This window comes from Tasmannia lanceolata, unplaced genomic scaffold (genome assembly GCF_043159265.1).
Source record: "Tasmannia lanceolata isolate RefF3 unplaced genomic scaffold, GAP_Taslan_0.1 ptg000020l, whole genome shotgun sequence".
Taxonomy (NCBI): Eukaryota; Viridiplantae; Streptophyta; class Magnoliopsida; order Canellales; family Winteraceae; genus Tasmannia; species Tasmannia lanceolata.
Genome location: NW_027518697.1, coordinates 18,683,147 through 18,709,148, shown reverse-complemented (window position 1 = coordinate 18,709,148; position 26,002 = coordinate 18,683,147). Strand labels below are relative to the sequence as shown.

General features: G+C 40.3%; 2 protein-coding genes across 2 annotated transcripts; one reads left to right on the top strand and one right to left on the bottom strand.

The window, feature by feature from the left end:
- Nucleotides 1–1,062: 1,062 nt before the first annotated feature.
- Nucleotides 1,063–1,977, bottom strand: LOC143853852 (uncharacterized). The gene is made up of 2 exons (XM_077363560.1): nt 1,612–1,977; nt 1,063–1,497 (listed from the first exon to the last, which is right to left on the bottom strand). Exons 1-2 carry the CDS (start codon nt 1,975–1,977, stop codon nt 1,063–1,065), a joined length of 801 nt encoding a protein of 266 aa, XP_077219675.1.
- A 12,129-nt stretch (nt 1,978–14,106) lies between these two features.
- LOC143853850 (uncharacterized) lies at nt 14,107–14,736 on the top strand. The gene has a single exon (XM_077363559.1). It carries the CDS (start codon nt 14,107–14,109, stop codon nt 14,734–14,736), a length of 630 nt encoding a protein of 209 aa, XP_077219674.1.
- The last annotated feature ends 11,266 nt before the right edge of the window (nt 14,737–26,002 follow it).

Genomic DNA, 26,002 nt, shown 5'->3' with positions numbered 1-26,002 from the left:
GCCATCACCATGGCAAGCTTCACTTGCATATTCATTGTTCAAGCTGCAAACAATAGAGAAGACAATCTCTCAGAAACTGATCTCTCCTGCTACACAAACATGTTAAGGCTTTATTGAGGTTGGACGTTCACTCCCAGCTTACCTAACCAAAAAGGCTAATGATATTGGCACTACCATTTTTTTTTTGTAATTGCACTAACTAACCTTTCCATTTCTTTTTAATTGGCTTTCAAGATCTTTTTGGGAACTCTAATAACCTTTCCACTCATTAAATAATAAAACACAAGATGAGTTTGTGCGATTATTAAAACTAGTGGACAACCTGTGCGATGCACGGGGCAAAAAATAAATAATTCGCCAAAATTGCTAATATACGTAGGATATTGAGAGATGGAAACAATTTTGCTAAAATCATGGGACATAGTGGAGATTTTTTCTCCAATAAATAGAAACAATTTTGCTAATATACGTGGGATATTGAGTAATAGAAACAATTTATCTAAAAACGTGGGATATGGTGAGATTTTTTTCTACAATCCAAATATATCACCTTATAGAGAGAGTTTTGCATTTTTTGAGGAGGGGTACCACATGGTGCACCCACGTCGTCCAGGATTCTGTTTTACGTATATATTATATGATATGGTAGTGCGAAAATTAGTAGCCATCGCAAAATAGGCAAACATGGGATTTGGACCTGGTTTGTCTTTTTAGATTAGTAAGCAATGCCCTTTTTTCTTGTGCATGGCATGGAAAGTATTCTATTTGTTTATTTATCCATCAAATAAACTTCATTTCATGAGCTTGAAATGCAGTGATAAGAGCCTGATGCAGTTGAAGATCAATTAGGTAGGGTTAGGGCAAAAGAAAGGGAAAAGAAGAGAGAGAGAGAGAGAGAGAGAGAGAGAGATTGGGAATATTTTTCTTGTTTTTTCTCCTTTTGTACTGACAGAGTGAGCTCCTTTAATAGGGCAACACCTGCATTGTGTTACATTGATTACTTCAAAACAGAAGTGCTTAAGGAAATGCTTATCTATTAATCTAATTCATCTATTTGTTATTCTAACCCTCCACGTAATCCCTCATCCATTGTGGCCTATTCCTGACTCTTTCTGCCCTATTGTCTTCTTGCTCTGGAATACTTGAATGGTTTGGGTTTATATCATTGCCGCCCTCTTGGAAACTGACCTTGTCCTCAAGGTCCAAATGGGGGTAATCCTGTTGAAATACAGTCTCATCCTTCCATGAAGTATCTTCAGGGAGCAGTCCCCGCCATTGAACCAACACTTGTTTAACTGGAAAGTCATCACGGAGGACAGTGCGGGTACTCAAAACGGCCAGTGGTGAAATGAGAGGTTGGTTGTTAAAGCTTTGGGATGGTAGTTCACAGAGAGTATAGGGTGTCGGTCCATAATACGGTTTAAGCAGTGAAATGTGGAACACAGGGTGAATGCGGCTATGCTCTGGAAGCTTCAATTTGTATGCTACCGCGCTCACCTTGGACTCAATTTCATACGGTCCGTAGAAACGTTTACTTAGCTTCTGGGAGGATCGTGGAGCTGCTGACTATTGCCTGTAGGGCTGAAGTTTCAAAAGGACCCAATTGCCTACCTCAAATTGTTTATCAGTGCGTTTCTGGTCCGCTAAGGATTTCATACGTGATTGGGTCTGAAGTAGATTGGTTTTGAGCTGACTCAAAATCGTGTCTCGTTGCATTAGTTCCTCATCAGCTGCTTCAATTTTTGAAGACCCCATTATATAAGTTGGTAAAGCCCGAGGAGGTCTACCATAGACAGCCTCATAGGGGGTCATTTTAATGGCGGTGTGAAATGAGGTATTATAGGAGTACTCTGCCCATAGCAAAGAAGCCTGCCACTGTTTGGGATTTTCCTGAGAAAAAGCTCGGAGATATTGTTCAAGACAGCGATTCAACACTTCTGATTGCCCGTCTGTTTGAGGGTGGTAGGCGGACGACATTTTTAAAGTGGTTCCACTTAGCTTCCACACTTCTGACCAAAATTTGCTAGTGAAAATGGGGTCCCTGTCCGACACAAAAGTTAGGGATGCCATAGTGCTTAACTACCATATCAGTGAATAAACGAGCAACCTTGACAGCAGTATAAGAGGATGGAAGAGCTCCAAAGTGTGCATACTTCGACAATCGATCGACGACGACCAAGATAACTATGAACCCATTAGAATTAGGTAAGCCGGTGATGAAATCCATGGCAATGTCCTCCCAAATTTGCCGGGGTATCGGTAAGGGCTGTAGTAAACCCATTGGAAGAGAAGTGGTGTACTTCGTTTGTTGACAAATAAGACATTGTCGTATAAATTGCTTGACGTCTGTCCTCATTGTCAGCCAATAAAAACTTGCAGAAATGCGAAGAATGGTTCGCAACACCCCATTGTGGCCTCCTTGAGGTGAACCATGGAATTCATACATGATTCGAAATCGCAATGGAGATGTGGAGCTAATAAACAACCTGTGGTTGTGAAACAGAAGGCCATTTCGAACTGAAAATTTTGGGGCGGCATGTCCTTGTGCAATCTCTTCATGTTTAGCTATGAGCTCAGATTCCGTGGTGTTTTCTAATAGAATTTGACTTGTAATATCGAAAACTGGACTGGACATTGCCATTTGTAGGTTGGAACTTGCATTGTGCTCTAATTCAGATGGCACTTCTTCAATGCGAGAGAGGCCATCAGCCGCTGGGTTATCCTTCCCTGGTTTATAAACAATAGAGTAATTGTAACCCAGTAATTTACAGAGGTATTGTTGTTGTTCCAGGGTCTGAATGACCTGTGCCATTAGACTTTTTAAACTCCGATGGTCTGTATGGATGGTGAAGTGTTGTCCAAGCAAATATTGACGCCACTTCTTAACGGCTTCTGTAATGGTGAACAATTCTTTGACATATGCGGACACAAGAGACATCGTAGGTGACATTTTTTTGTTGAAATAAGCAATGGGATGTCTGTCCTGCATCAAAACAGCTCCAATGGCTAAACGGGAAGCATATGTTTCCACCACAAATTCCTTGGAAAAATCGGGTAAGGCTAATACAGGGACTTGAGTCATTAATCTTTTGAGTTGATCGAAAGCAGATTGAGCTTCTTGAGTCCAAGTAAAAGCATCTTTTTTTTTAAAGATTAGTTAGAGGATACGCCACTGTGGCATAGTGATGGACAAAGTGAGACCCAAGAATCCTCGCAACTGCTTCAGAGTAAGCCGTCTAGGCCAATTGAGCATTGCTTGAACTTTTGCTGGATCTGGTTGGACCCCCACGCCTGAAACCAAATGGCCCAAATAGTCTATTTGTGATTGGCAAAATTGACACTTAGTCAATTTAGCAAATAGTTGATTTGTGGCCAAACACTCCAAAACAGAGTACAAATGATGAACATGATCTTCCATTGATTTGCTGTAAACGAGTATGTCATCGAAGAATACAATGACAAATTGTCGTAAATAAGGTTGGAATATGGTGTTCATTGTACGTTGAAAGGTGGATGGAGCATTGGTAAGACCGAAGGGCATAACTAAAAATTTGTAATGGCCTTCGTGGGTTCGAAAGGCTGTTTTAGCACAATCTGTTGTTCTCATGCTGATTTGATGATAGCCCGATCGAAGATCAAGTTTAGAAAACACCATGGTTCCATGTAATTCATCCATGAGCTCATCAATAGTTGGGATGGGAAAACGATCCCTGATGGTAATGGAATTCAAGGCGCGATAATCAACACAAAATCGCCAGGTATTATCCTTCTTTTTTACTAATAAAACAGGGGAGGAGAAAGGACTGTGACTTGGAGCAATGATTCCATTAACGAGCATTTCTCTGACCAGATGTTCTATTTCATTTTTTTGAAAATGGGGATAACGATACGGTTTGACATTGATAGGACAAGAACCTGGTATAAGGTGAATTTGATGGTCGATTGGTCTAGGAGGGGGTAATGTAGTAGGTAGTTGGAAAATTCTCGAAAATTGGTGCAAAAGATCAACAACTGCAGGGGGGATGTTGGATGGCAATTCAGTGAGGAGGTTTTCTTGGACCGAATGTTTACTGAGGGTTTCCTCTGTATATATCAATTGGAAACAGGAGGCAATCAAATCAGCTTTAGTGAGACATTTCAAGTGGGTAGCTTTAAGAGGGTGTGGATTGAGTTCTGCTTCACCCACAAGTGTGACAGGCTTTCCCTGCCAATTTAACTCCATTGTAGCAACTCTGTAATTTGTGACAATTGGCCCCAGCTCTGCCAACCATTGAATCCCTAACACAATGTCTGCTCCCTTGATGGGCAAGATAAAAAGATCAAATGTAAAATCGTGTGATTGTAAATTGATCTTAACATTTAGGCATTTTTTGGTGCTGAGGAGAGACTCGCCATTTCCGATTAAGACTCTGAATGGAGTAGTCGGAATAATTGGCCAATTCATCGATTTGACAACCCTTTCTTTCACAAAATTGTGGGTTGGAACCGCTATCAATTAAAACATGGAAAGAATGGTTAGAATTTACCCCAGTAACGCGGATGGTACTCGAATTTTGCTGGCCCACGAGAGCATTAAAGCTAATTTCTGCTGATTTCTCGCCTAGAGTGGTCAATGTAACATCCTCTGCAATGTCTTCCATATCAGGGACATCCTCTGGATCGATGTCATCTTCAAATGCAGCCAAATGGTATAGTTGTTTGCTACAATCATGTCCAGGACTATACTTCTCATCGCAGAAATAACAAAGTCCTTTTTTTCGTTTTGCTTTCATTTCTTCCTTCGTTAATTGACGTGTTCTCACCGGTGTTTGTTTTGCAGGAGATGCTGCAATGGCTTTACTAGGAAAAACCGAAGGAGTTGGTAATAAACCAGGGCCTCCTATAGGTTTTTGCCAAGTCGATCGCCAAGACTTCCTGATATCATCATATTTTTCCTCATAGATTTTTGCTAGAGACATCGCTTGTAAAAGGGAAGAAGGTTGCAAAACGAGGAGTTCCCTTTTTAGATCTGGTTTGAGACCGTAAATAAAACAGCTAATAAGGAAGGATTCAGAAAGACCAGTGACCTGATTGGAGAGCTCCTCAAATCGCGACTGATAATCAGCAACGAGGAAGATTGTTGTGATTTCGATAATTCCCCCGTTGGATCTGTGTATAGAGATCGGCCAAATTGCAGTTGGATTGCGTCCAAGAACCCTTTCCAGGAATTGATCAGATTGTTTGCTTTTGCCCACTGAAACCATGAAAGGGCAGGTCCTTCCAAATGGAAAGAGCTGATCATCAAACGTTGATCATCTGGAGTGCTGTAATAGTTGAAAAACTGCTCGACTCTAAATACCCAGCCCATCGGATCGGAGCCATCAAATTTCGAAACATCCATTCGAATGAATTTGTTGTAAGTCGGATGAAGAGGAGTGAGTCCTTCAGGGGCGCTTGCAGAGGACTGATCATCGCCAGGGATTGGGTGAAAACTTGTTGATGGGAGACGAACTTGTAATTGCTTAATCATATTGACGAGTTCCTCGTGTTGCTGCGTCTGAGTTAATCGCAATTCGTTGAGTTGCTGTTGATGAAGTTTGAATTGCTCATTAATCTTGGATTGCGCGCGTGTGCTATCGGCCATTGATTCCGACGGACTCAATGAAAGCGACAATGATAAGAGCCTGATGCAGTTGAAGATCAATTAGGTAGGGTTAGGGCAAAAGAAAGGGAAAAGAAGAGAGAGAGAGAGAGAGAGAGAGAGAGAGAGAGAGAGATTGGGAATATTTTTCTTGTTTTTTCTCCTTTTGTACTACAGAGTGAGCTCCTTTAATAGGGCAACACCTGCATTGTGTTACATTGATTACTTCAATACAGAAGTGCTTAAGGAAATGCTTATCGATTAATCTAATTCATCTATTTGTTATTCTAACCCTCCACGTAATCCCTCATCCATTGTGGCCTATTCCTGACTCTTTCTGCCCTGTTGTCTTCTTGCTCTGGAATACTTGAATGGTTTGGATTTATATCATGCAGACCTTTTGATTATATTTCTTTCGTGAATGTCATGGAACGAATTCTATTACTTTATTTAATCCATGCGATAGACTTCGTTCAATGTGCTTGAATTGCGCATAAGTGCAATTTTAGGTGTATATTGCATCTTCCTTTTGCTTCTATTTCTCTCTCATTCAGAAAGAAAAAGTTTGCAGTTCTGAGTTTCATGAGAACCTCACTCATATGTGGATTGAACTGTTGATGTAGGAATGCTGCATTTGCCTTTCTCGGTATGATGATGGGGTGGAGCTGCACTCACAGCACTGTAATCACTATCTCCACCCATGATGCATCGTCAAATGGCTCCGCCTAAATGCCACATGCCCACTCTGCAAATTTAACGTTCTCCAGGGCAACGACCTGATTCTGCATTACATGATGAGCTCTTCGTGTTGTGTGGAAAGAGATACTAGCTAGGACTAGAAATTTTACCTGCTTCTAGTGATAAATTGTGTATATTCTTTTCTTTGGGCTTAGAATCTCTCTTGGGTTTGCTCATAAGATCAATAGTTGATAGGAAAATCTAGAAAAAATGCCTTATAATGCCTCTATGATGTTTAAGGCAATCTATATCTGATCATTATGATGTTTCGAGCTGAGGTAAGGTTGAAAGTCATGTTTTTTTCCTGAGTCCATGTTGATAGGAAACCTGGTTCTTCTCACTTAAACACTCCTCAGAAATATGAACTATTCATCTTGTGGCCTTGCTGGGAATTGCAGCTAACTATATAGGGACAGAAATCCTTGGATAATTTGTTCCAGGATTGGTTACCTTACTTGGATAACTTTATCTAACTAAGCATAGGGATTGGCCACCCTACTTGTATACCTTATCTATAGGGCTGTTTTTAATGTGGAATGAGGATAGTATGCCTATCCAACAATAAAATATATCCCAGCCTACTATCTAAAGGGATGGCCCCGCCATGGATGATCATCAGTTGTAGAGTAGTAAGCAATCCAATCGACGGCTTACTAATGAACGATTGAAATGAAAAAAAGGCCAATCGTAACACATTCAATGCAATGATGATCTTGAGATGGACAGTCTAATATTGTGTGATAGATGAGATTTTGACCGTCAATAATCTTATGGTGGGCCCTTTCTACTAGGCCCGGCACTATGATTTGGCTTAAACCAACAACAGTCAGGAGCCCAAAACTACAATTGGGATAATCTAAGCTGGGTCCATCTATTCTGCCCAATAAATGAACAACTTACAATCTAGTTGTTGGTGTTCCCTAAAGATTACATGTTTCACAAGGACACATTGGTCCAATTATGGATGGCACAAGGATTCATTCAGCCTAGAGGAATGAAACAACTAGAAGACGTGCGTGATGAGTATTTTGATATTTTGATCTGGAGGTAATTCTTTCAATGCTATCAGTCTACTACTGGTTAGAATCAGCACACAATGCATGACCTCATGCGTGACCTACCAATGTCCATTGCAGGTGATGAATGTTTTGTAATTGGGGCAAATAATTTTGTGAAAAAGTTCACCATTCATCAGTTATATGGCCAACAGTTTCCTTGCTTTTCCAGGGATGCAACAAATTTAGGACCTCACACACATGTTTATGTCTTGGGGGTATTGGGCTATCTCTTCGGGATGTGTTCCTAAATTTTAGATGCTTACGTGTGCTTGATTTGAGTAATAATCTAAGAATAACAGAATTGCCAAATTCAATTGGATCACGTTTGGATACCCAAAAGATTTAGATTTGGATTTATCACATTTGCAGTTGAGATTTGATCCTTAGATTTCCAAATCAGCTACAACAGTGAAAAAAAAATCTGATTTTCCATTATTTGGAAACCAATATTTGTGACAATTACCGTCACCCTCGCTGCTCCTCGACCTTGCTACAGCGGCAGCCAGGCGTCTCTCTCTCTCTCTCTCTCTCTCTCTCTCTCTCTCTCTCTCTCTCTCTCTCTCTCTCTCTCTCTCGCTCTCTCTCTCAGGTACCTTACCGATACGCCAAAAGCTCAAGAGCTGATGGAACGCGTTAGGCAAGGCCCTTTAAACCCGTCCCACACCAGGCTAGGTCCAACTCGGTCCCATACCTAGGCAGGCCCCCATTCAAGACTGTAACATACTACCACACTTCCGCATCTGCCGTCCTCAGCGGCCCAATCTGTGATGGCTTTCACTCTAGCCTTTTTTCTAGGTAGCCATTTTCACAAGTCGCCCCTTCCGTGACTTGAACATGGGACGTGGTGGCTCCTCTGATATCAAATGTTAGGTACCTTACCAATACGCCAAAAGCTCCAGAGCTGATAGAATGCGTTAGGCAAGGCCCTTTAAACCTGTCTCATACCATGCTGGGCCCACCCAGTCCCATACCTAGGCGGGCCCCCATTCAGGACCGTAACACTTTCTTACAACATCAGCATCAGGATGATTGATGTATTTTGTATCCAAAACTCAAATCCAAATCCAAATACAAATACATGAGGTATCCAATCGTAGCCTTGGTATCTTGACCTTCGCATCACAAGCTTGCCCAAATCAACATTTAGCCTTGACAACTTGCAGACCCTAGAACTTAGAAAAGTGCAAAGCCAGGGATTGGAGAGCTAAAGGACATGATGAACCTCAGAGAAGAAACTCGCATTTCAAACCTTGAGATGGTGAGAAATGGGGAGGAGGCCAAAAAGGCAAATCTGAAGAATAAACCCTAACCTTCACCAATTGACATTTACATGGCTTGATACCAGTGAAGGTGATGAAGAAGGAAACCCTTCAACCACGTACAAACCTCAAAATTCTGATAACACAGGGTTACAAAGGTGTATTTTTCCCAAACTGGATTGGGAATCCACTGTTCTCGAGTCTTAAAAGAATTATCATCCAGTTTGCTCGATTGAAACGCTTGAAACGCCTACCCTCTCTTGGGCAGCTCCACTCCCTCAAACATCTCTCCATACAATGGGTGGATAAATTGACACGTGGATCATGAGTTTGTCGGGCGTGGCGGGGTTAAGGGTTTTCCATCAAGAGAGTTCCTCAAATTTTTTGAATTAATTTCATTGGAGGAATGGTGTGGAGTAGAGGAAGACGAATTTCCCCGCCTTCGTAAACTTCAAATAAATGATTGTTTGAATCTGAGGCAATTGCGCCATCTCTCCCCTGCAGAGGTAATGGTAAGCATTGACTGTTAAAAGTATAAAAGATAAAATAACACCTTCTCCAATAGCTTAGGCTTTTGGAGTAATGGTAGTTTCACATGGTATCAGAGCAAACGCCTGGGTTCAAACCTCCTTAATAGCAAAAATCTAAAAAGAGGGGCCACATGTGCCACGTGTAGGCCAACTCTAAAAAAAGGGGCCACACGTGAGGGGGAGTGTTAAAAGTATAAAAGATAAAATAACACATTCTCCAACAGCTTAAGCTTTTGGTGTAACGGTAGTTTCACATTGACAATTATCCAGAGTTGATTGTTCTTCCAAGGCTCCCGTCTCTTCAAAAACTAAAATTGGTGAATTGTAATGAGTATATATTGATATCTTCTGTGCCTTACCTCACTTCTCTATCCTCCATAATGATCTGCCTATTACCAAATCTAACATCAGTACCTAAAGAATGGCTGCAACCCCAGCAAAACTAGAAGAGTTGAACAACTATTTCTCTTGCTTTGTTGTTTTATTGCTTCTTTCACTTGTTTTTTCTTAATAAATGACTCATATTTCTCCTTGATTTATTTCCATTATTGCTAGTTTAGATTCAAGAGTATTTTGCCTGGCCGGTGGTGGTGATTCTATGGGAGTCTGTAGGATGGACAAAGTACGTTCACAACTCCTCAAACGGCGGAGCATTGATATTTTTCTGTAACTGTTCTCCTTATTAGAGACATTGGTTTCCGTATTGGTTTTACTTATAGTTCTTTGATTCTCCATTTATGCTGTGATACTATTATTTCTTGTGGTTGATACGGTTTACTGGTTTGTAGGGTTTGGGTTTAAGATTTTAGAAGAGACTAGCTTTGGAATTGTTGCATTCTACTCGTATGTGGTGTTATTTGTTTTATTCCTTTTTTTTTTGTATAATTTCATTCATTTCAGTGTTTCTTTGTCCATGGACCATTGATATTTTTTATTCATTAGCAAGGTTTGGGTTTGAGCTATTGGAAAAGGTGGCAATTTCTGGAGATTGGTGTAAATACCCCCACTTAAATTTTTGTCCCCCCTTGAATAGAGAGGGGCATTTTTGTCCATTTGAATTTGACTCTAATTAGGGCTTCTTAAGAAAGCCTATAAATATATTATTTTGTGGCTAAACAAACCATAAACGTTTTGTTCAGCCTTAGAGAAAGAAATCAGAGAAAGAGAAGAAAAAGACCAAGGAGATCGCGATTTCGAAGTCGAACCCACGAACCAAGGTAAGATTTATGAACTATGAAAGATTTGGAATATTAGAAACCCTAAAACAAGGGTTTGATAAGTAGAAAGAAAGAAGAATTGCGATTAATATGGATTAGAAATAAGAAATCTTTGGATTGATCTTGAGTTCTTGAGCCTAATATTATTTTACGGTTCCAACGAACTCAAAGTCGATTGGTAGGAATCTGAATTCAAAATTTTGTGTTTTGGGGATTCGAATAAGAATCTTTAGCGATTTTTATTAAATCGTGTGTTTAAATTCGGAGCGCGAAATCGGGTTTAATGGATTCCTCTCGTCGATACGAGTCCATCGGATCCGACCTCGTGCAATTTGGAGTCCGAACGGAAAAGTTATGAGATATTGAAGTTATGTGAAAATCGGGTAAAAACCCAAGAAAATCACGTTTTCGAAGGGCAGTCGACTAGTCGGACCAGCTGACTGGCTCGCCCAGAAACTATGTTTGCCGAAAAACAGTAATTGAAGGGCAGTCGACTAGTCGGACCAGTAGACTGGAACCCCAGAACTATGTTTTGAAATTTGAAACAGTAGTTGATGGGCAGCCGACTAGTCGAACCAGTCGACTGGCGTTCCAAAAACTACTTTTTGAGATCAAAACAGTAGTAAAGGACCAGTCGACTGGTGAAGGACTAGTCGACTGGAACGCCTTTGATATTCAAAAATTTGTCTGAATCTGAAAATAAGTTTTGAGTTCTGGATTTTGATTCTTTGGCTTTTGGGTTACCTTTTTGGGCCCTTATATGTTATATATGTTCTGTTCTTATTAGGGTATTGAATCGTAATTAGAAGTTAAGAAGAGAATCAGACATCTTTGAGGTACGTAATAACGTACTACTTTGGGTATTATAAACCCCTCTCCCTGTTGAATCAGTATTGACTTTGGAAACCTGTATCGACAACTTTGAACTTCTGAATTAGCTTTGAGTCTAGTATGCCATCTGTTTCATCTACTGTTACTCTGAAACAACTGTTACGAACTCTGAACTTTTGAAATAACTACTCTGAACTCTGAACCTCTGAAACTATATGTTTGAACTTTGAATTATTGGAACCATTGGAATAATTAGAACTATTTGAATGTGAACCTCTAAACCTACTTTTGAACACCTTCTGAACAGTTCTATGGAGGCTTGGATTATTTCTGGACCCTGCCATATGGGGGTATAACAATTGGCAACTCTGAACCCACTGTGTGGGTAGTACACTGGAACTTCTGGCCCCTTCAGTGAGATAAAACGCTGGCCCTGTCGACTTGTATTTGAACTATGAGGAACTAGTTCCAACACCGTGGACTGTCGGTGTATAAGCAATAACATGTCTTCTGAACCATGCTGATGACTCTGAAGTGTATTTGAATTCTGAAAACCTTTGACTTTGATCTGAACTTAGACATTGAATTGCTTTATTGCACCTTGAATTCAGAACCTTATTTGGCATGCACTACATCTACTTTGTGCCTACTGTTCAATTGAGACTTCAGTATTTAGTTCTGACTTTGTTATCTGGCCCTATTGAGTCTTGTTATGATTAGACTGTACTTAGAGTAGTACTTTATTATGTACTGAGCTTTTTTGCTTACTGTGGTTATTTAATATTTTTCAGGTCTTGGCCCTCGTGAAGATAATGAGGAACAGGACGCTTAGTTTTGGAATTGGATTTGGACTCAGAGGATTAGTTTAATTGTTTTCAGTTCTTAGGAAGTGAGTATTTGAATAAGATGTACAGACAATATTATGTATTTTGCTTTGACTCTTGGGGAGAGATGAGATTTGATTTGACTCTGATAGGTCCGCACTAATTGAATTTTGATATTTTAGATTTGACATGCCAGGATTTGTCTGCTATTGCTTTGTAGCCTTGTACATTTGTAGGATTCGTCTTGCAGGTGTATGGCGTTGTCATGTCCTACGCCCAGGGTGGGGTTTGGGGAATGACAGAAAAGTGGTATCAAAGCCTAGGCTTTAGGTCCTAGGTAGAATCATTTGAACAAAGGATTTTGATTGTGAGAATTGGGGGATTTAGATATGGAGCAATTAGGAAGCGCTTGATAGGTTTGTGTGTTTCGAAGGATGCCTAATAACACATAAATCAGTCGCGCGGTCAAGGCTCAATTATAATTCAAAATGCACTTGGGTACGCTTGGGAAGCATGCGAGTTTGTGATTGGGTAACAATCATGAGAAATATATGATGGATTGATATTGGCTCCAAATGGGAATTGTTTGTATTATTATAAGTATATAATTATGTTATAGATGGTGTTCTGATTTAGTACTTTATTGGATTTAAGAATATGTCGACTCGAGGAGGACGTGGTGGTCGTGGAACTCGAGTGAATCGTACTAGAGCCCTCCAGGATATTATCGAGGGATCAGGAAAATCAGAACCAAGGGGTTCATGAAGAGCAAGTGGTTCAGGACCCTCCGAATCAGGGAGGTCAAGTGCAGAATGAGAATCCTGAGGCACCTCCGCCTCAAAATGATATTGAACGAGAAAGGACTGAGATGAGAAACTTCATGAGAGCCATGATTGGATTGGCAAATCAACAACGTTAGCAACCTCCACAACCGCAACCTCAGGTTCAAGGACCACCAGTGACAGGACAGCCACACCAAGTGTTTGGAATTTCAAAATTTATGAGGCTTGAACCAAAAGCCTTTAAGGAATCGACTATGGCAGATGATGCTGAGTCCTGGTTGGAGAATGCTGAAAAGGTCTTTGAGGCAATGAACTACAATAGAAATGAAGATAGAGTGAAATATGCTACTTATATGTTGGAAGGGAGAGCCCTTCATTGGTGGAAGGGAATCCAAAGAAAATATGAGCACCATCAGGGACCTTTCACTTGGGTGATGTTTCGCACCGAGTTTCTGGCGAGATTCTTTCCTCGCAGTACTTTGTACCGTATGCATCAGGAATTTACCCAATTGGTGCAATGAGATATGACTGTGGAAGATTATGAAGTGAAATTTGATAGGGTATCTCGTTTTGTACCTTCTTTGGTACCTGACGACGAAGCGAAGAGAAACAAATTTGAAGTTGGGTTGGCTATGTATTTGAAGAAGGGGATAGCTGGATCTATTACCCCGGAATCATATGAAGATTTGGTAGAAAGGGCCACGAAACTCGAGGTAGTTCATCAGGAAGCGAGAGCTTATGCTCAAGCTAATCAGAAGAAAAGAAATACAGAAATTGAAATTAAAGGACAAGCTCCAAGGGGATCAGCCCCGAATCAGCAAGCGCCCAAACCTCCCGCTTTCAAATAGCCTAGAGGAAAGCAAGAAAATCGTGGAGGCCATCAGAATAAGTCAGCATCAAATAGACCAGTTGCCCCAAAATGTAAACGTTGTGGGAAGAACCACCCTACTGAAACTTGTAGATGGAATATTGGGCTTGTTTCCTATGTGGCGAGGTAGGCCACAGAATTGCAGAGTGTCCTCATCCCGCGGGCGATGCCCAATCAGTTCAGGGGATGCCTACAGTTCAAGCTCAGACAACACAGACTCAGACTATTCAGAGTAGAGCTGCACCATCAAACATTCAAGAACAGCAAAGGAATGAAAGACCTCGTGTTCCATCTTGAGCTTATGCTCTTACTCATCAGGATGCTCAGGTTGCAGGCACGGTAGTATCAGGTACTCTGCCTATAGCATCCTCTTATGGTCATGCATTTTGATTCTGGTGCGACAAACTCGTTTGTTTCATATGCTTTTGCTTCACTACACTGTTTACCTATTATACCTCTTGATTATGACTTGTGTGTTAGTACACCAGTAGAAAAAGAAATTTTGGCTAAGCGAATTAGTAAGATGTGTCATGTTAGAATTGGAAATAGAGAACTATTAGCAGATCTTATCTTGCTAGAGTTGTCTGATTTCGATGTGATTTTGGGAATGGATTGGTTGTCTACCCATTATACTTTAGTAGATTGCAATAAGAAGGTAGTGAATTTTGAAATACCTGGAGAAGAAAAATTTTATTTTGAAGGGAGTGGAGCTCACTCGACGGCTATAGTTTTGTCTGCAATGCAAGCTTGTCGACTTCTTAGACAAGGTTGTGAAACTTTCTTGGCCTCAGTAGTTGAGGTTAATGATAATGATATGAAGACTGAGAATATCCATGTAGTTAGGGAATTTGCTGATGTGTGTCCTGAAGACATTCCAGGTCTACCTCCGAGTAGAGAAGTTGAATTTACTGTTGATTTGGCTCCTGGAACGGTGCCTATCTCTAATGCCCAGTATCGTATGGCACCCTTAGAAATGAAGGAATTGAAAAGTCAGTTGGAGGAACTGTGAGAGAAGGGTTTTGTGCGACCCAGTGTTTCACCTTGGGGAGCACCAGTTCTGTTTGTTAAGAAGAAAGATGGAAGTATGAGATTATGCATAGATTACAGAAAATTGAACAAGGTTACCATAAAGAACAAATATCCGCTTCCGCGGATAGATGACTTATTTGATCAATTGCAAGGGGCAAATGTGTTTTTCAATATCGACCTTTGATCGGGTTATCATCAGTTAAGAATCAAATCAGAGGACATTCCGAAGACGGCCTTCCGAACTCAGTATGGCCATTATGAGTTTCTAGTTATGCTGCTTGGATTAACCAATTCCCCGGAAGCTTTTATGGACCTGATGAACAGGATATTCAGACCATTGTTAGATCAGTTTGTGGTTGTATCCATTGATGACATTCTGGTATACTCCAAGAGTCGGTCTGGCCACGAGTATCACCTAAGAGTTGTTTTAGAAACATTAAGAAAAAGATAAACTATATGGGAAACTGAAGAAGTGTGAATTCTAGCTTTACTCCATCTCCTTTTTGGGCCATGTGGTCTCTAAAGACTGGGTATCAGTAGACCCAAAGAAGATTGAGGAGGTAATGTTGTGGAATAGACCGAATAATGTTCCGGAAATTCATAGTTTTCTGGGTTTGGTGGGATACTACCGCCGTTTTGTTGAGGACTTTTCGTGCATAGCTTCCCCTTTGACCCGTTTGACACGGAAAGGGATAAAATTTGTTTGGTCTGAGAATTGTGAAAAGAGCTTTCAGGAATTGAAACAAAGACTAGTTTCCGCTCCCATCCTAACATTGCCTATTAGCGGAATGGGATTTGTAATTTATAGTGATGCCTTGAAGAAAGGATTAGGCTATGTGTTAATGCAGAATGGCAAAATAATTGCGTATGTGTAGACACCCCATTTTGACCGTGCCCTTCACTTTCCAATTTTTTGCAAAACCCCATCAAATGAATTAATTAGGGTCCTAAACTTCACCCTAAGCTAGGTTAGGGTTTCATCTAGGTCCCTGCAAAATTTCGTCAGAATCCGAGCGCGTTTGCTTAGCGATCGAGCCGAGGCGGTGTCGTAGTGTAAACCAGAAAAGGGGGTGAATTTATCCGGAAGGGGGGCGAATTTATCCTGGAAAGGACGCGGCCTGGAGCAGAAAAGACACGATTTCTTCGTGCGCCCATCAAATTTTTGCGCGAACCGCACGCCTATCAAAATGGTAGTGCCAATATCCGCACCAGCCTTTGCCTATAAATAACAGTTTAATCTTCATTTTTCAAGGGGGAATTAGGTTTTTTCTAATCTAAATTAGAGAGAGAAAGAGAGATAGAGAGAAAACGAGAAGGCTGAAGAGAAAATGAGGAGGATTTTGTTGTCTTCTCCGGCAAATCTAGCCGGATTTCTGCTGATCTCCGGCCATTAGGTGTAGGTTTTGTGGTCCAGCCACATTACTCCTCCATTTCGCTTTTTCTAAGCCTTTTAAGCCTTAGTTTTAGCCATAGAAACCCTAGCTTATAACTCTTAACTTTAGATCAAGATTATAAAACCCTAGCTCTAGTAATTCTTGCTGAAATTAGAGGAGGAAAGGAGATTTGATAAAGCGCATGGTTGATGAGAGCTAGAGAGAAGCTGAAAAAGAAGAAGAAGTTTATAAAAGGAAAAGGAGATCTGGAAGTTTGCTTTAAAGCAAGAAGAGCAAAGAGGATCGGACATGTTTTCAGGTTTCTTTTCCAGCTTCTTCTTAATAGCGTTCAGGAGTCTCTAGATCTTAGCAAAGGTATGTATGAAATCCTCATTTGCCTGATCCAATTTGTGTTTATAAAATTGATTTTTTATGATGCAATGTGGAATTGATTCAAAATTTTGAGCTAGGTTCTTTAGTTTAAGTTTATTTTTCATAATAATTTGGATCGATGCCCTAATTTTTTATTAGATCCTCTCATTCCAGTTTATTTTGCAGTATAATTCGAATTTTGATCCATGATTCAACCTTGAGTGTTTTGATTTCAGCATATTCTAATTTTTTTTAGCCTGAACATGAACTGGTACACTAGGTTTTATTTGCATTATGAGTTGGATCCTTTTATTCAAAAAAAAAAAAAAGAGAGCAGAGTAAAGAGTTGATTTTCAGTCCAGTACTTTAGATTTTGCCATGAAAGCTTTAGATTTATTCTTCTTCTTAGGTCTTTAACTCTGTTGCCTTCGGCAATTACTTCCGGCAATCGCCATGGAAACCGATCAGAATCCAGCACTTCAAGAGTCAAATTCTTTTCAGCTATGGATTTTTATTTTTTTTTTCTTTTCTTAAATCTCATTGTCATAGTCGCTTTAACCGGTGTCTAGTGATCTCATTAAATCCAGCAAGGTTGCAGGAGCCCTGGTCAAATTCATTGTTCCTGCAGGTTCAGAGCCTTCTCCTTTCTTTGATTGATTTTTTTATCAAGATTAAACATATGGTAGAGATTGGGAGGGAAGAGATGGCTGCAACAATAGCGATGGTCTAGAGTTCCTTTTAAAAAAAAAAAAAAAATGTTTAAGCACAGAGAAATTCAAGAGGAAGAAAGTTCAGTTGAGAGGAGTAGGGAGATAGAGAGATTGGAAAGGGGAAGGAGCTGAGGTTGTCTCCCGTGGTTGAATTTCCGGTGGCCGCGACTTGCAGCACGGTACCAATCCATGTTGCTGCCCCTGTGTTTAGCACAGATTCAGCCATGTTGCTACCCAGTTTTTAGCACAGTTTTAGCCCGCAAATCTGCCTTATTTTTGGGCACAAATTCTGTACATTTCTACTCACAATTCACTCCCAGTTTTTACACATTTTTGCTCATGATTCAGCCTCAGTTTTTTTAGATAATTTTGCCCATGATTCAGCCCATTTTTAAGCACAATTCAGCCCCATTTTAAAGCACATTTCTGCCCCTGTTTGAGGCACGATTCTGTCCACAGTTCGGTCCATGTTGCTGTCCCAGTTTTGGCACAAATCTGTCCCTATATTCAGCCATGTTTAGCACAAAAATCTGTTCACAACTCACCCCTGTTTTAGCACAAATTATGTCCCCAGTTCAGTCCATGTTGCTGCCCCTGTTTTGGCATAAATTCATTCCATGTTTCAATCCCAGTTTTGGCGCAAATCTGTCCCTATATTCAGCCATGTTTAGCACAAAAATCTATTCACAACTCACCCCTGTTTTAGCACAAATTCTGTCCCCAGTTCAGTCCATGTTGCTGCGCCTGTTTTGGCATAAATTCATTCCATGTTTCAATCCCAGTTTTGGCGCAAATCTGTCCACAGTTCAGCCCTAGTTTGAGGCGCAAATCTATCCACAGTTCAGCCCCAGTTTGAGGCACAAATCTGTCCGCAGTCTGGCCCTAGTTTTTGGCACAATTCTGTCCGTCGTTTAGCCCCAGTTTTTGGCACAAATCTGTCCCATAGTTCAGCCTCGGTTTTATGCACATTCCTAAGCACATTTCAATCCCATTTTTAAGCACATTTCAGCCCATGTCTTAAGCACCATTCAGCCCATCAACCAAACTCATCTCATTTTATTCCACCAATTCAGTTTTATGTCCAAGGGGTGAATAAGTCACTGGTAGTGCATTCGTTTACATATTTAGTTTACTACACTGGTGTAAGGGCTGTTTGTTAACCCACTGGAAGTTTGTTTTTATTGTGTCTGAAATGAAAACATGTTATGGCTCATCTTCATTATGCTGAAAGGAAAACTGTTATCGTTCATCTTCATTATCTTAAACTGACAAGTATTGCATCTCCTTTCCATTGTGCTTGAACTGAAAATCAAAATCAAGGTCGGTCCATCTAGAAACTTATATTGTGCCGGTCCTTGAGTGATTCACTTTGCACGGTGTTGTCAAATGAGTTTTGGTCCCATGCTTTGCCTTTAATTGAGAATTGTGGAATGGTTTTGCATGCATTTAGCAATTCGTTTTTCTCAGTGGCTAATGTGTGTGTGTGTGTGTGTGTGTGTGTGTGTGAGAGTGAGTGAGTGTATGTGTGTATTCTCCTAGGTAGGGTGATCCTTACACTGTCCAGTTCTGAATTTTCCCTTTTTCGACCTTAAATACTCAAAACTTTCAAAAGCAAATATATCAATTTTGTAGATCTCGTCGAGCCGGTCAGTTTGACATATGGCGGCCCAAATTTGGCCAAAAGACGAGAGAGTTATGCCCGTTTAAAATTTTCAGTCCACAATGCTGTTTTTGTTCGTTTTTTTAGAAATTATCGTGTCGAATAATTTTTGGGCTGCTTCTAATTGGAATTGTTCGAAACTGTCAACTGGAAATGTGTTCGTTATAATATTTCCTAAAACTGTCATATTGAGCAAATTTTTCCATGAATGCTATTTAATATGTCAAAAACGACTTGCAAGCTTCAGTTTTTCTGAAACAACTGTCATTTCTGCAACAACAGCTTGTTGGCCATTTTTAGGCTATTCCAGGTCTGTTTCGTCCGAAGCCATACAAAAAAAAAATGTTCTTCAAAAGATTTTCTAATACTTTGTCCTTGAGTGAATATTTCCAGAAGCGATGTTTTAAGTGTCAAAAGTGAGCCCGAACTTTCAGTTAAAACACTAATATGTCTTTTAATGGCGATGGATCGGAAGAGGCCATTTTCCAGCCACTTCTGGCCAGATCCAAACAAAATGGTCAACTGAGAGAATGTTTCTTATGCTGAGATCTACAATTTTGATCAGTAGAGTTTTTGATGGTTTTGATGTTTGAGGGGTCCAAAAGTCAGTGCAAAGTTGCATTTTTCACACTGTATGTCATAATTGTGCTATTTCTTGAAAATCTTGGACAACTTGAGTTCTATTCAATTTTAATGATTGTTTTGGATGTTTTGAGCTTGGTAACAAGTTTAAAATCATATATTGAATAATATTCATGAATTGTTTGGCAGTTTTCTACCTTTTTTGGCCAAAATTACATGTTGAGTGAAAATTTCATCTCTTTTTTTTTTTAGATTGTTTTGAGCCTATATTGATTCTAATGCTTGTATTGAGATATGATGAGCATGCTAGTAAGTCATAAATCATATATTGATCAATTTTCATGATTTACTTTATATTTTAGAACCTTATTTGCGAAAATTGCCTATTGTGTAGAGTGCTGTCAAATTTTTTTTTTTATGCTAAATGAATGGAACTCGTGCTATATGTCAACCTAAACATATAAACTTCTAGGATCACTTCCAAATCATGTCCAGACCTTCCAAATTCCATGAGTCTCATTTTAGGGGACACACTTTGTCTCATTAGAATGTTTTCCTTTTTTGGAGACAAGTCTTGTCTCATTTAGAGAGTTTTCCCTTTAGAAAGCTTACCTAGCCTCATGTTAGAGCCCTCCTTTTTAGAGCGAGTCTTTGACTCATTTGCCCTCCCTTATAGAGCAATAGAGAGTCTTGGACTCATTGGCTTCCCATTTAGAGTTGGTTATCCTATATGTTAGAAGTTTGCCCCGTAGCCTTTTGGTTCGTCTGTTAGATAGGAGTTTATCATTTAAGATGCTTTTACCTGCTAGGGATCTTAGATCATTTTCATTGTTCTTTGGACACCAGTTACTTTTTGTGGATCGTCTCTTTGAGGCGTTAGTTGCTTGTTCGGGATTTTTCCCTTTGGATTTAGGGCTTTGCCCTATTTTGTGGTTGTGCTTGCGTGTTCCCTTTAAGATTGAAAGCATTTAAAGGTCCAGAGCATTGGAAAAGTTTTAAAATCCAAAAACATTATAAATTTGAAACTCAAAAATATTTGAAAACTTTAAAAATATCAAAAACATTTGAAAAACATTAAAAAACCTTAAATCAGCTAAAGTATTGAGTTTTATAGCATATTATGAGAGTTCGTTTCGAACTACGTTGGCTTGATCCTCTTTCACGAGGTACGTAGTGCAGCTTGGGATCCACATCCCAAGTCCAGCCAAACCTTTAAAAATAAAACATTTCAAGTTCTCCAAAAATACAAAAATTATTCAAAATATATATTTCTTTTTTTTTCAAAAAGATCTTCCCCTAGAGTTAGGAGTTTGTCCTAGCCGTTTGAGGTGTTTTAGAGTTAGAAGTCTGTCTTGTTTGTATTGATATGGTGTATCCTGTCGTGTGAGTGTCCCTAGAGTTAGGAGGCCTCGAGTTGATCGGTTAGACGTTTAGTCGAACCGATGGCTAGACTAGGTCAGCCCATGGTTTTCATTAGGTTGCACAACCTAGATACACATAGGATGTAGGGCCCACCTGCATTAGCTTAAGGCTAACCAACTTGCATTAGTTAGGGCATACAGAGAGTCCTAAAACTTACAATTCACATGAACTTAAGCAATTGTGTAAAAAGCTTTAAAAGTCAGTCGAGTCTAGTGGATCGAGTCTATGATAGCGGTTCTAGATGGTTAGGCATCGTAGTTTAGAAGAGGTCATCGAACTACGTTGACTCTGATTCTTCCCGAGGCCGGGATACGTAGAGCAGCTTGGATGGACGGCCATCTTGGTCCGAGTCAAGTCGCATTAGAGTTAGGATTTGTCTTGTCCTGTCATATATAGGATTGATTTGTGTTTTATGTTTTGATGTGTTTTCTTACTTTCTTGTACTGATACTATACCTTTAGCTGTAGCTTTCATGTGTATGTCCACCAGAACTTAGACACCCATTAGGCATGTCACTCATAACCTAGTTTTGCTTAGGTGGCACATTTTTTTCATTTCATTTTGTGTTTGCTTATTTCTTTATCCTCAGGAAATGCATGCTTAGGTAGACGATTCCTGAGAATTGTTCCTATTTCATATGATTTTCACCCGAAACTCTTTGAAGTTAATAATAAATGGCATAAGAGACCAAGTGCTTTCACTCGGACGAATTGGGGGTGCTCTTCAGACCTTCCCCATTCGTAATCAGGCACGAACCCATATATATTTCTGGTTATCCATGGTATACAAAGCATATTTTGTTTGAGGATCCATGGTCGTATACCATGGATGGCAACTCTGAGTTTGTTTAGGTACGTTTCGAATCCGGACTTGTTCCCGAATCGAAAGGTATCTCTTTTATATCGCCACTCGTGCTATGCTACGAGGGTGGCATCCGTTTCGAGAGTTCCTTGGTAGAGCTCTCCATTCACGTGGATGATCCTAGAGGCCGCTGGGGGCTCGTTCCCCACCTCTCTCTCGGATCGGGGTCCACAGTATGCATCACGCCAGTTGAGACCTTATGAAGAGAACTATTCGACTCATGATTTAGAATTGGCAGCCGTTGTGTTTGCTCTGAAAATTTAGAGGCATTATCTGTATGGAGAACCTTGTAAAATCTTCACTGATCATAAGAGTCAAAAATATATCTTACTCAGACAGAATTGAACATGAGACAGAGGCGTTGGTTAGAACTATTGAAGGACTACGATTTAACCATAAGTTATCACCCTGGAAAGCCTAACATGGTAGCTGATGCTCTAAGTCGGAAGTCGTTTGTGAATTTGGCAACCTTGATTACTTCTCAGAAGCATATTTTGGGAGACCTCCAAAGAGCGAGAATAGAAATCCGTGGTCCAAACTTTGGAGTACTGATGGCAGCACTCCAAGTTCGACCTACATAGCAAGAAAGAATCAAAATCGCTGAGGAATCTGACTCAGAACTTTGTAAAATCAGAAATAAGTTAAAAGAAGGATTTGAAACTGAATTCTGAATTCATAATGATGGTACCTTGATGTTTGGCAACCGCATTTGTGTTCCAAATGATTTTGCTTTGAAAAATAAAATTTTGAAGGAAGCGCATAGTTCGTGTTATTCTGTGCACTCTGGAGGTACAAAAATGTATAAGGATTTGAAAGGAAACTTCTAGTGGAGTAATATGAAGAGAGAAATAGCTCAGCATGTATCTCAGTGTCTAACGTGTCAGGTGATTAAGGCAGAAGATCAAAGACCACCCGAAACATTGCAACCACTTTCCATTCCAGAATGGAAGTGGGAGGAGATTACGATGGACTTTGTGTCGGCCTTACCTCGTATTCCCTTAGGCAATGACTCTGCATGGGTAATTGTGGACAGATTGACAAAGACAGCTCATTTCATACCTATTAGAACTGGCTTGACACCTGAAAGATTGGCCCGATTGTATATTGATCAGATAGTTAAGTATCATGCTGTGCCTAAAGTCATTGTATCTGATAGGGACACCCGCTTTGTATCTCAATTTTGGAGTAGTTTGCATTCAGCAATGGGGTCTTCCCTTAAATTCAGTACTGCTTTTCATCTTTAAACAGATGGACAATCTAAAATGACTATCCAGATTTTAGAAGATATGCTCAGGGCTTGTGTTATAGATTTGAAAGAATCTTGGGATGATCATCTTCCCTTGATTGAATTTTCTTACAATAACAGTTATCAGGCCAGTATTCAGATGGCACCTTTTGAGGCCCTCTATGGGAGGAGATGTAGATCACCTATATGTTGGGATGATGTAGGTGAGAGAAGACTCTTAGGCCCGGATTTGGTTCAGCAAGCTGTGGACAAAATCTAATTGATTAGAGAGCATCTTCGTGCGGCACAAAGCCGACAGAAGAGCTATGCAGATGTCAGACGAAGAGAATTAGAATTTCAAGCCGGAGATAAGGTGCTTTTGAAATTATCACCCACCAAAGGAGTGATGCGGTTTGGTGTTAGAGGAAAACTCAGTCCGAGATTTGTGGGACCTTACGAAATATTAGAAAATATTGGAAAAGTGGCCTATCGACTGGCCTTACCTCCATCATTATCTGGAGTGCACAATGTGTTTCATGTGTCTATGTTACAAAAGTACATAGCAGATCTGAACCATGTGATTGAATTAGAACCTCTGAATCTGAGAGAAGATCTGTCATTTGAAGAACAACCTATCTGTATTGTGGATCGTAAGGCCCAAGTTCTCACACGAAGGACTATTCCATATGTGAAAGTTCAGTGGCGTAATCACTCAGAACGTGAAGTCACCTGCGAGCTAGAGGAGAAAATGAGATCGAAATATCCGTTTCTATTTGAAATTTCAAGTCCGTGATAAGTAAATTTCAAAGACGAAATTTTTGTAAGGGGGTAGAATGTAAATACCCAAAAATACCCCAATTAAATTTCGTCCCCCCTTAAATAGAGAGGGGCGTTTTTGTCCGTTTGAATTTGGCTCTAATTAGGGCTTCTTAAGAAAACCTATAAATATATTATTTTGTGGCTAAACAAACCCTAAATGTTTTGTTCAGCCCTAGAGAAATAAATCAGAGAAAGAGAAGAAAAAAACCAAGGAGATCGTGATTCCGAAGTCAAAGCCGCGAACCAAGGTAAGATTTATGAACTATAAAAGATTTGGAATATTAGAAACCCTAAAACAAGGGTTTGATAAGTAGAAAGAAAGAAGAATTGTGATTTATGGATTAGAAATAAGAAATCTTTGGATTGATCTTGAGTTCTTGGGCCTAATATTATTTTACGGTTCCAACGAACTCAAAGTCGATTGGTAGGAATCTGAATTCAGAAATTTGTGTTTTGGGGATTCGAATAAGAATCTTTAGCGATTTTCTTAAATGGTGTGTTTGAATTCGGAGCGTGAAATCGGGTTCAATGGATTCCTCTCATTGATACGAGTCCATCGGATCCGACCTCGCCCAATTTGGAGTCCGAATGGAAAAGTTATGAGATATTGAAGTTATGTGAAAATCGGGTAAAAACCCAAGAAAATCACGTTTTCGAGGGGCAGTCGACTGGTCGGACCAGCCGACTGGCTCGCCCAGAAACTATGTTTGCCGAAAAATAGTAATTGAAGGGCAGTCGACTGGTCGACTGGTCGGACCAGTCGACTGGAAGCCCAGAACTGTGTTTTGAAATTTGAAACAGTAGTTGATGGTCAGCCGATTGGTCGAACAGGTCGACTGGCGCGCCAAAAACTGCTTTTTGAGATCAAAACAGTAGTAAAGGACCAGTCGACTGGTGAAGGACTAGTCGACTGGAACGCCTTTGATATTCAAAAATTTGTCTGAATCTGAAAATAAGTTTTGAGTTCTGGATTTTGATTCTTTGGCTTTTGGGTTACCTTTTTGGGCCCTTATATGTTACTGTGGACCCCGATCCGGAGAGGACGAGTGCGGCGAGGGACGCGAGGTCCCCACAGCAATCCTCTAAGATCTCCACAATGTGAAGGAGAGCTCTGCCAAGGAACTCTCGAAACTGATGCCACCCTCACAGCATAGCACGAGTGGCGATATAAAAAGAAAGAGATACATCCTGATCAGGAGCCAGGGCTCGAAACCGAGATGTACCTAAAAAGAACTCAGAGTCGCCATCCATGGATAGGCCATGGAACCCTAAAATCAAATCCTCTGTGCAATGGATAACCAGAAATATATATGGGTTCGTGCCTGGTTACGAATGGGGAAGGTCTGAGAGCACCCCCAATTCGCCCGAGTGCAAGCACTTGGTCTCTTATGCCATTTTCATTAATTCCAAAGAAGTTTGAGTAAAAATCATGTGAAATGGGAACAATCCTCAGGAATCGTCTACCTAGGCATGCATTTCCTGAGAATGGAGAAATAAACACGTAAAATGAAATGAAAAATGTGTCACCTAAGCAAAGCTAGGTTATGAGTGACATGCCTAATGGGTGTCTAAGTTTCTGGTGGACACGCACATGCAAGCTACAACCAAAGGTATAGTATCAGTACAAGAAAGTAAGAAAACATATCAAAACATGAGACACAAATCTATGCTATGTATGACGGGACAAGACAAGTCCTAACTCTAATGCAGGACTGGACTCGGACCAGAATGGCCATCCATCCTAGCTGCGCTACGTATCCCGGCCTCGGGAAGAATCGGAGCCCACGTAGTTCGATGCCCTATTCTAAATTATGATGCCTAAGACATCTAGCCCTCTATCCTAGACTCGATCTAAAAGACCGAACCAGTTATTAAAGCTTCTTGTATGATTATTAAAATTCCAGTGAATTGTGGATTTTAGGACACCCTATATGCCCTAACTAATGCAAGTTGATTAGCCTTAGGCTAATGCAGGTGGTTCCTACAATCCTATGTGTAACTAGGCCGTGCAACCTAATGAAAACCACGGGATGACTATATGCCTAGTCTACCCATCGGTTCGACTAAATGTCTAACCGATCGACTCGAGGCCTCCTAACTCTAGGGACACTCACACGACAGGACATACCATACCAATACAAATCAAGACAAACTCCTAACTCTAGAACACAACCTAAACAGCTAGGACACACTCCTAACTCTAAAGGAAGATCTTTTCGAAA